The sequence below is a fragment of the Juglans microcarpa x Juglans regia genome, chromosome 7S (genome assembly GCF_004785595.1).
Source record: "Juglans microcarpa x Juglans regia isolate MS1-56 chromosome 7S, Jm3101_v1.0, whole genome shotgun sequence".
Classification (NCBI taxonomy): Eukaryota; Viridiplantae; Streptophyta; class Magnoliopsida; order Fagales; family Juglandaceae; genus Juglans; species Juglans microcarpa x Juglans regia.
Genome location: NC_054607.1, coordinates 16,230,955 through 16,241,362, shown reverse-complemented (window position 1 = coordinate 16,241,362; position 10,408 = coordinate 16,230,955). Strand labels below are relative to the sequence as shown.

The 10,408-nt window shown below is 34.0% G+C and overlaps 1 protein-coding gene across 2 annotated transcripts; it reads left to right on the top strand.

Moving 5' to 3' along the window:
* The first annotated feature begins 4,089 nt into the window (after positions 1-4,089).
* On the top strand, positions 4,090-10,408 carry LOC121241049 (OVARIAN TUMOR DOMAIN-containing deubiquitinating enzyme 6). Of its 2 annotated transcripts, none has more exons than XM_041138648.1 (10): positions 4,090-4,295; positions 4,682-4,719; positions 4,798-5,663; positions 6,197-6,358; positions 8,060-8,137; positions 8,641-8,719; positions 8,823-8,968; positions 9,341-9,406; positions 9,503-9,677; positions 9,895-10,408. In XM_041138648.1, the coding sequence occupies exons 3-10, from the start codon at positions 4,977-4,979 to the stop codon at positions 10,113-10,115; spliced, it is 1,614 nt and encodes a 537-aa protein (XP_040994582.1). In that variant the 5' UTR covers positions 4,090-4,295; positions 4,682-4,719; positions 4,798-4,976; the 3' UTR covers positions 10,116-10,408. The 2 variants fall into 2 exon arrangements, with proteins under 2 accessions (XP_040994582.1, XP_040994583.1); XM_041138649.1 differs by having other exon boundaries at positions 4,788-5,663.

The following is a 10,408-nucleotide window of genomic DNA, read 5'->3' as shown; positions in this document are numbered from 1 at the left end:
CATTATAATTTTTTTAATCTTTTATACAAAATAAAATAAACAATTCAACATTTCCAAATCTCAAAACAATAATAATATTAAAAAATAATATTCTAATAATATTTTATTCAATTTTCAACTTCATTTCAACTCATCTTATCTCAATTCACTATTTAAACCTCACCTTAGGCCTCGTTTGGTTACGCAGTTCAGATGAGATGTTCTATTAAAAGTTGAATAAAATATTATTATAATATTATTTTTTAATATTATTTTTAAAATTTGAAAAAGTTGAATGTTTAATATATTTTTTGTGAGAATTTAAAAAAGTTATAATGATTATATGAGATGATATGAGATGAGATGAGATATAATTTAAAAAATGATTATAGAGTTTGGGAGTGCATAATTGTAGTCAACTCGGGGAAGGTATGCTCACCAACTTTGGAAGGTGGCTAAGGGTCTGAAATCTGAGGACATTCAATTAGGCACTCTTGAAGAAATGGTCGCGGCGATACCTGTTAAATTACCACTTGTTCTAAAAGTTTAAATTGATGATAAGAAATAGATTTTAATCATTTATATATATTTTTTACATTGCCCCTTACATGTAGGCCAGACATCCCCCTAATAAGTGGATCCAACAGGTAAAAATTTTAACTAAATGACGTAGAATGCAAAGTCAAGATCCAAATTAAGACCTTTGCTATGATACCATATGAAATCATCACTTATTCCAAAAGGTTAAACTAATAGGAAAATGTAAATTTAGATCATTTATATTTTTCTTAACAATACCAACATGAGAGAGAAGTTATAGAAAAACATCAAGAAGAGGTGGGAGTATTCTCTCACCACACTAAATTTGTGATGGAGATGTTCTGTGATAATATTGTGGCATAGCATTTAGTGTGAACATAGAGTCCTTATAAGACAACTTTGCTTCTATTTATGGGATATATTGTGCAGGGACAAGAAGCTTGGTGGCAAACATAATGGAGATTCCAGGTGGTTCTTTTCAATGGAATTTTAATTCCTTAGGACACAGCTCATGATTGGGAACGTAATACTATTTCAAAATTCTTCAACATGTTATATTCCACGAGGATAAGAATATTATTGTTAAGGACCAGTGCAAGAAAAGTAGTGGTGATGATACGGTTGATCATTCGTTACTTCATTTTGAGATGATTTCTTCAGCAGCATGCATGGGTTATGCAAGGCAAGGTAGTTGATTTTCTTGTGAGTTGGAGAAGTCTTTATGCCGTTTCGATCCCACAAGTTGCAGCTATTGGGAATATGGTCCCTATTTGTCTCATATAGTTCATATGGAAGGAAGGAAGGAAGGAAGAGACTGATGCTTAATTCGAAGTCAAGGAGCATTCACATGGAGGATCTCAGTCGTTTCGTTTTCGAGACGTTATTCCTTTAGACAATCTTTATAAATTTCAATGGGATTATGACTTTTGGATTCAGAAATGAGTTGAGAGATGAGTTTGGATTCAGATATGAGTTCCGATCCCACAAACTTTCATGACTAGGTCCCGTTTGGATTCATATATGAGTTAAGATGGTTTTAGATGAGTTAAATAAATTATTATTAGAATATTATTTTTAATATTATTATTGTTTTGAGATTTAAAAAAAATTGAAATATTGTTTATCATATTTTATAATGATGAGATGAGATAAGATGAGATAAATTGATGTGAGTTTGGAAACATGTCTCATCTCATCTCATCTCATTTCAGATGATTTGAGTTGATATGTAAATAGTAATGTTTTATAGGTCTTATTGAGATGTATTTGAATATATGAAATATATTAAAATATATATTTGAATGTATAAATTAGGTTGAGATATGTTTAACTTTTTATGTGAAGTTAAAAAAGTAATAGATCTCGTCAATAATTAATTTGAAATAGATTGAAATAAGTTTGACATCCAAACGTATCATTAGACTATCTATAAATTTTCCTCAAAGAAAACAGTCAGTTGGTTTGAAATATTTTAAATATAAATTTAGTAGAAGTATTAAGAAGTACAAAGCCAAGATAATTGCTAAGGGGTATGTATACTCATAAGAAAAAAACACTGATTATTACGAAACTTTTTTTCCTGTCGCTAGACTATATATTGTGAGATGTCTTGCATCAATTCATAATTCCCAATTAATCTAGCTTGATTGCAATAATACCTTTTTCCACGATGATTTAGATGAAAGGAGTTACGTCTTTACCACGAAGTTTCTGGTAACCATAATAAGTTTCTTTATGGCTTGAAAAATGTTGAATTCGAGCGGCTAGAGAGCAATCAAAAGTGGACTGTGAATTCATGAGTCCACTTTTGATTGCTAGACGTTCTTCTACTCTCTATTGACTCATGAATTCACATAGTCTTCGATTGCTCTCTAGTCGCTCGAATTGTAACATTTTTCCAGTCACGTTTAGTTGCGAAGTTCAGATAAGATGAGATATTTTATTAAAAGTTAAATAAAATATTTTTATAATATAAATTTTATTTTAAGATTTGAAAAAATTAAATTGTTATTATATTTTATGCAGAAGTTTGAAAAAGTTGTAATGATTATATGAGACGAGATAAGATAAGATTAGATAATTTGATTTTGTGTAACCAAACCAACCTTAGTATTTGTGGGTTTTAATCGCTAGTAATGATTTAAAGAGTTTCTAAACAACAAACATAAGTTGAAAAATCTTTGAAGAATTGATAATATTTTCGTTTGTTTTCACATATGAGATGAGATGAGATGAGTTGAGATAAAAGTTGAAAGTTAAATAAAATATTGTTAGAATATATATTTTTAATATTATTTTTATTTTAAGATTTAAAACAATTGAATTATTTATTTTATTTTATGTATGAATTTAGAAAAGTTATAATGATTAGATGAGATGTGATGAGAATGATTGTGAAAACAAAAATGAGGCCTAAGTCTTGGGTATAAGTAAGGGCTCATTTGAATATTAAGAATATCTTATAATAATAGTGAAATGATTTGTGAATAATAATGAATGGTTTGTAAATAGTAGTAAAATAGTTTAATAATATCTGAAAATATTTATATTCCTAAACATGTCCCTTTTGGTTTCACAAATGGTTTCAACTCAATTTATCTCATCTTATCTCATCTAAACGTCTAAACATCATTACAACACAAATACTTTTCAACTTTAGATTTTTAATTTTTAATTTTTTCATCTAATCATTATAAATTTTTTAAATTTTCAAACAAAACATAAAAAATAATTCAATTTTTTCAAATCCTAAAATAAAAATTATATTTAAAAATTATATTCTGACAATATTTTAATTTTATAATATTTTTATTCAATTTTCTCTCTCTTATTTTCTAAAGGAATGCTATACATCAACCACTCTTCACTCCCACACCCTATACCCTATACCTATAGTTTTTTAATAGGGTGTGTAGATTTTTTTTATAAGGTGTGGGGGTATAAGGTAGTGAATAGTGGCTGATTAGAAGAATTTTTATAAAATCCCGTAAAACATCTTAACTAATACCATCTCACTACTATTTACAAATTATTTAACTGATATTCACAAATTTCTCATCTAATTTCATTTCATCTGTATAACTAAACGAGGCCTAAATCAATACAAACTTGAATAGGACAACATCTAATTGGCTATATTTGGTAACTTTGGTTAGTGAAGTGATCTGAGATCATCTGAGATTACTTTATTACTATTATTTAAAAATTATTTATTATTTAATATTTTTTTACTATTATTTACATATCGCCTGAAGAGATAATACTAACATATAAAAAGGTAATGATATACATATAACATATTGTATAATATATTATATAATAATATTATAAATAAGGGTATTTTTATAAAATAATGTTATTTTTATAAGATATTTTTATAAAAAAATTTATTATTTAAAATATAGTTATACAAAGTGTTGTAAAAAATATTATGTTTAAATTATTTTCCAAAACAATTAGGTCTCCAAAAAAGGGAATCTTCTTCTCCAAGGGCAGTGAGTGGTTGACACGCACGCCCCCATCCAATCACACTCTTCTCACCCTCCTTTAAAACGCAACGCATCCCCCCTCAACCTCTCTCTCGCTCTCTCGCAAATACTCTCCTTCGGCCTTAAGTTTCTCCCCCTCCTTTTCGGTGCTTTATAAGAGAAATTATTGTCAAAAATATTATTAAACCCTAATAAAATTCCTAGCACTTGCAGATCGCACCCCCAACGCTTTCTTGTTCGTTCGAGGTTTCGTTTCCTCTCTCTCTCTCTCTCTCTCTCTCTCTCCAGGTGAGTTGCCCTAAACAGGCCCGAGTCAACCCTAGGTTTTCGGCGATCGTGTTCACATTTTGTTCGACTTTCGGTGCCTTTCTTTGGTTTATTTTTATCTTTGATCATCTTCTTTGTTTGATGGTTACGGTAGCTTTTGGAATTTGATTTGCCTTAGTTGTGCTGTGATTGCCTTAGATGCTGATGTTTGAGTTTTGTGTCTCTGTTGTTTATTTTTGTAATATAATCGAAAACTCACCTTACGAAAGTCTTGTAGTGGAATTAGGTACACTAGTTTGCTAGTCTAATCTACTGAATCGTTTTTAATTGAAACGTAGGGATTTGATTGGTAAAAGTTCCTTAATTTAGTACTTGATTTTCTTGGGAATGTATCGGGTTGATTGCAGCTTCAGCTTTGCGAAGGTTGGCTTTTCGGATTTTCCGGGTAAACTCGACTACTTAGAGGGTTTTGTTGTTTAAAGTTCGAGGTCTGGGTCTCATGAGAATTGTCAGGGGAATGCAGAGATCGTTTCGCGAGGAGCACAAGGCACTGGGCTGGAAGAAAGCATTCAGCCAGGGAATTGGCGTGACTGTACCCAAGGCAAGGACGCGTGACAAACCGATTAATATGGTTTTGGGTCTCTAAGTTCGGGGCTTGGAAGGGAGACTGGGGCTAGGTTTTGAGTTCAGGAAGATATAAAAATGACTCGAATTTTGGTTCAGCGAGGATCTGCAGGTGGTTCTTCTTCCAACCCAAGCCGTAATTCTTCCTTGCCTGGGTCTTCTTCGGCTCGGGTGGAGCCGCAAGTTACTACTCCTCAGGTTCTTTCAGCTTTGAGAGATGAGGAACTTGAGGAGGTGCAGGAACAAGTGGTTGTGGATGAGCTTTTGGAGTTGTGTGGGAGTAGCGACAGCAAGGCAGCAAAAGGTGATGATCTTTTGATGGAAAGCTTTCATGACGTGAAGAATGAGAGTTCGAGTGATGAAATTAAGGATGGTGAGAAAGTTGGTAATGATGAAATTGTGGATCAGGGAGAGTTGTTGAAAGGAATGGCTGGGTTGAGAATTTCTGAGAGGCTCACGGTTGATACTGAGGGTTCAAGTGTGAATTCTGCAGGGGCAGGTAGTGGGAGTTCGCAGCCTCCTCCTCCCCCTGTCCCACCTCCAAAACTTTCAGCTGGAAACTCAAATTCTAGAAGATGTGTCTCAGGAAATCCAAGTTCTGTCCGGATTGGATCATCCAGAAGAGCAGTTGCCTGGCCTGTTGTTTCAACAAGGACTTCACCGACTGGTTCACGGCCTTCTTCGCCCAGGTCTCATGGTGAAAGCGAGGGATATAATAGCGCTGATGAACAAAACCCTTGCTTTGTTTCATCCTATGATGACCTAGTAAGTTGCTGGTTTTGTTAGTCCTACAAAATCACCAAGTGTTGTATGTCTTTCTCTTGTTTTCCTTAATCGTTGTTTTCCTCAGTCGAATTGAATCTACAGAGGATTCTTTTGTTGGTCCTACTATTCATGGTCATTATAAACTATGTAACTTAGTTTTTCTTTTCCTTGTGTGTGTGTGTGTATAGGCCATGAATGCAGAAATTTTTTTCTGCACTTTTGTGGTTCAGTCAACATCAGTTTGATGGTCAGGATGTGTTACTATTTATCATTAAAAAATCTGAATTGTGCGAATATTTTGTACTAATGAACTTTTAGGTGTCTTGAGAATAGCGTTTTATTTTAAATTTTAGGTGTTTGGGTTCCTGAATTTTCTTAAACCAAGACTTCTTGTGTGTTTCATTTTATCAATTGGTATCAATCTATTTTGCTTAGAGACCTTTCTAGTGTCCCCCCTCCAAGTTTTAGATTTGAAGCTCAGCAGGGTTCAGCATCAGATTCAGATTTTGAATTGCCATTTGCATCTGTGTCAGGAAAGAGAACGTCAGTTTGAAATTGACATTAGAAGGGCAAAAGGCTTTGAAGTCAAAAGAATGCTGGAGGATGGGAATTGTCTGTTTCGTGCTGTAGCAGATCAAGTTTATGGGGACTCCGAAACATATGATTTGACCAGACAAATGTGCATAGATTATATGGTAAGATGATGCAAACTCTTATGGGGATGCTTATCTTGTTTATATGTTGTTATTGCTGATCTGTATGCACCACTGAAGATCTAATATTACTCGCTAGTTGCATAAAAGCTACGTAGTCATTATATGAGATACCAATCTGAGTCTCATCGCTAGTTATTTAGTATCACCATACAAATAGTGAAAGAATTTTGGAATATGTTGGAAGAATAAGGAAAGAAAGCAATATGATTTGTATCTATCTGGGAGAATACTGAATACTGGATCATAGCCTTTGTAAGACAACATTAAATAGAGTTGTATTGCTCCTTTTGTTGGCCATGCATCATTAAGTTAGAGCTACATATTTTTTGGGTGTTACATATGTAGTCCTTGAAGTTGTCCAATAGGTGATGGACCTTTTATTGTGCTGGAAAGGCTGGTTTGACAATCAACACTGTGAAGCACTATGAAGAATGATCCTGATCTATCTTTTATTGTGAATATGGAGAGAGAGGAATGATTAAAGTTTCTAGGATTGTGAGAAGGCTGCAGAGGAGCTAAAAAGTTTCCTGTTTAGAACCCTTTTTCTTTGAATGTTAACAGATATGTACCCCCAACTTTAGCTTTCAGGACTTTGCTTTTTGCTTTTTCTAACTAGGTCTTTTTATCATATACGTTCTTGTTTACTCAGGTTGTTCCTTTTTGGTCATTAATCTAATGATCTTCTTATTAAAATAGAATTAAAAAGATTACAGAGTTAAAGAGAACTAAAGAGAATTGAGAAAGAGACGGATAAACTATGCTTGGTGCACAAAAAATAAAAAATAAAAATAAAGATGTCAGGTCAGATAAAATACTACAAACTGTGGCATTAGTGTTATCATACCATAATTTAACATATAATGTTCCGAAGGATGTAAATATTAAATTTCATGGGAAATCAGAAAAGAAAAAGGCGTGACTATATGAGGAGCTCATGGTGACATGTATTACATGAACTGCACGTTACTCTTCTTCTTTAGTAAGGATGCTACAGAGCTGCCATTTTAAATGATGGACATTGGCCCCCATTGGACTAGTTGGGGACCTGTTCGCTTTTGGAAATAAAGGAGCCAAGGTGCTTTTATTTTTCATGCGAGTAAATGGAGGGAGAGTAAGGACAAAGCAGTTCTCTTTGCTGCGGTACATCTACTGAGGAACATTACTGTCAAAATTCCGTCATCTATAACTCAAATTTCGGCTTCTCAGGAAGAAATGGACGATTCATAGGTCGGTTAAAATAAATATGCACTATATACCTATTTCAGGAGCTTCCATTTATGCTTTTTTTTTTTTTTTTGTGGGGTTGGGGGGAGAGGGATTGGGGATTCGGGCTATTGGTAATTGTAGGTGCAATATAAACATTTTTTCTGTGCACATTTGCAAAATAGGTAGTTTACTACATGTAACACGTTTTCTCTTTCTAATTTAGTTGTTTTTCATATTGTACTGGGATTGGTAATCTTTGGTTTAAAAATTACATGTCTTTCTACTATTAATTATATATATAAAGCTTTTCTCCTTTTATTTCTGTATTTCTATGCATGCTTGCCAAAATTTTGTAATTTTACTTTCAGCTTGTGGTACTTTTAGGTTTATACTTGTGGATTTGGAGTTTGTGGGTTATCAGAGAGATTGAATCTGAAGCATATATGATAAACTACCTGATTTTACTTGATTCAGGAGCGGGAAAGAGATCATTTCTCTCAGTTTATAACAGAAGGCTTTACATCTTATTGTAAGAGGAAGAGAAGAGATAAGGTATCTAATCTTTCTATTTAAGTTACTGTTTACTCTTCCAATCTGTATGTATAAACCAAAAAATTCATTATCTTTTGGAAAGGACTTCTTGCTACCTTTTTTTGTGTTCTCTTGTGCACCTTAAATCAGAACGATTTCTTTCTTTCATTTTTTTTTTTTTTTTGGTTTGCGGTAGTAATATTCAATTTCCCAGTTTTTTTCACAGCAGAATAAAGCTTTCAATTTAAATGTTGGCTCATTCTGTTCCGGAGAGTAATACATATATATTGTTTTTATGAGCAATTAATATAAGTGCATAGTTGCATTGGGATGGGATGACTGGAATATTTACTGAATGATTCACAGTATGGTGACTGGAATATCCCATGTCAATTGCTCTTTCTTAACACAGCTACATCATAATCTAAGTTTGACTTGGACATTCATGACTTCCACATTATGGGTCCTCTTTTCTTTTCCATTGTGAATATGACAATTTATACTCTTTTTATCCTGAGTGGCAGGTCTACGGAAACAATGCAGAGATTCAAGCCTTATCAGAAATGTATAATCGGCCCATCCATATCTATTCCTACAGCACAGGTGTTGCTTTGCTCAGTGTGAATAATGATATTGACATTCTTTCGGTAGACTTCCACCGTTTGCATTGGTCTATCTGTATGCTAAGTTAAATTTACCTATGCAGAGCCTATAAACATATTTCATGGAAGCTACGACACTGACACACCACCCATTCGACTGAGTTATCATCATGGGAATCATTACAACTCACTTGTTGACCCTCGCCGTTTGACCATTGGCGCAGGACTTGGATTCAGCTGTCTTCATGGGGTGTGTAAAGCAGTATTTGTCTTAAGTGAATTCAAAGTTTCTTTTCCTATTGTATGTTGAAGACACGCAAGATTTTATGTGCTAACCTGGAACTAAGAAGGAAGTGCACCACACGTTCACAAACCAGATTAAATACATGTTTTGTTCAAATTAAATGTGTTCATGAGTTTTCTGGAAGGGGCTAGATATGTTTGCATATAACCTTGTTCTTTCGTCACGTAATTTCAACATGTAGGTTACTTTCCTTTTTTTTTTTTTGTGTATTTGGGCTTTCTTGGTGGGGATGAGAGGTTGGAACAGCAGGTACTGTGCAGCTTCATTGAATGTGTAGTTGGCTTACAAATAGCAATATGTTTGTGGTTTTCTCTGCAGAGAAATGTTGACAAGGATCAAGTCAAGGCTGCCATCAGAGCTCAGCAAGATCAACAGATTGATAATGTTAGTACCTTGATTGTTATGCGGTGTGATCTACAGGAATGTTTGATAATATGCTAACGACAAAATTTAATTGCTTCCCAACTTCTCTGCTGACAGGCACTTCTAGCCGAGGGTCGATTTTACTCTGATCTTGAGCTCACTGAGAAAGAAATTGAGCGCATGGTGATGGAAGCTTCTCGAGCTGAGTATCTTGCAGATGATTCATACAAACAGCAACTTAGCCGAAGAGAATCATCTACTTCTAGTGCTGAACCATCATCTTCTGGAGCTAGTAAGTCCATCAGTCACTCTTTAAGAAGAAAAAAGTTCTGACACATTAGTTTGGCATTGTTACTGAAAATTTGTAGTTGCAAATAATCACTTTTGCTGCCTTTTTTATGGATCACAATTTGCCTGCTAAACTAATAACTTGGAGTAGATTACATATTAAAAAAAAAAAAAAAAGCTGGAGTACATTGTGTTGCTAACTGTAGTGTCAATGTAAATAGCTGGTTCATCAGGCAGTGAGACCAAGGGAGGTGGAAGAGAGCGTGGTTTGCAGGATTCTGTGCTTAGCAGCAGCAGCATGCAGATGGTTCTGTCAATGGGGTTTAGCTATTTGCAGGTGATTGAAGCCTATAGCATATTTGGGGATGATGTTGATTCTATGGTCTGTTACATGTTGGAAACCAGCAGCAGCAGCAGACGCAAGGGCAAAGCAACAGAATGAGTTTCAAACCAAAAAGACACACTAGCTCCTGCATTTGTAGTTGCATCCTCCCTTTGCTGAGGTTTTGGCTCTAGTTTAAGAAAGGAACCATTTCTATAAGCAGTGGCCTATGAGCCTTATTTATAACAGTATATAATATATATGATGCTTTGACAATAAAAAAGTATCTACTAGTTTACTTTATCAAGTAGTATAAAACTCAAATGTGAAAAAATAACTTCTGGGTTAATTCGGTCCTCTAAATTTATTAGGTGCGGTATAAACTGCCTTAGTATAATCTGTGCGACGAAGAA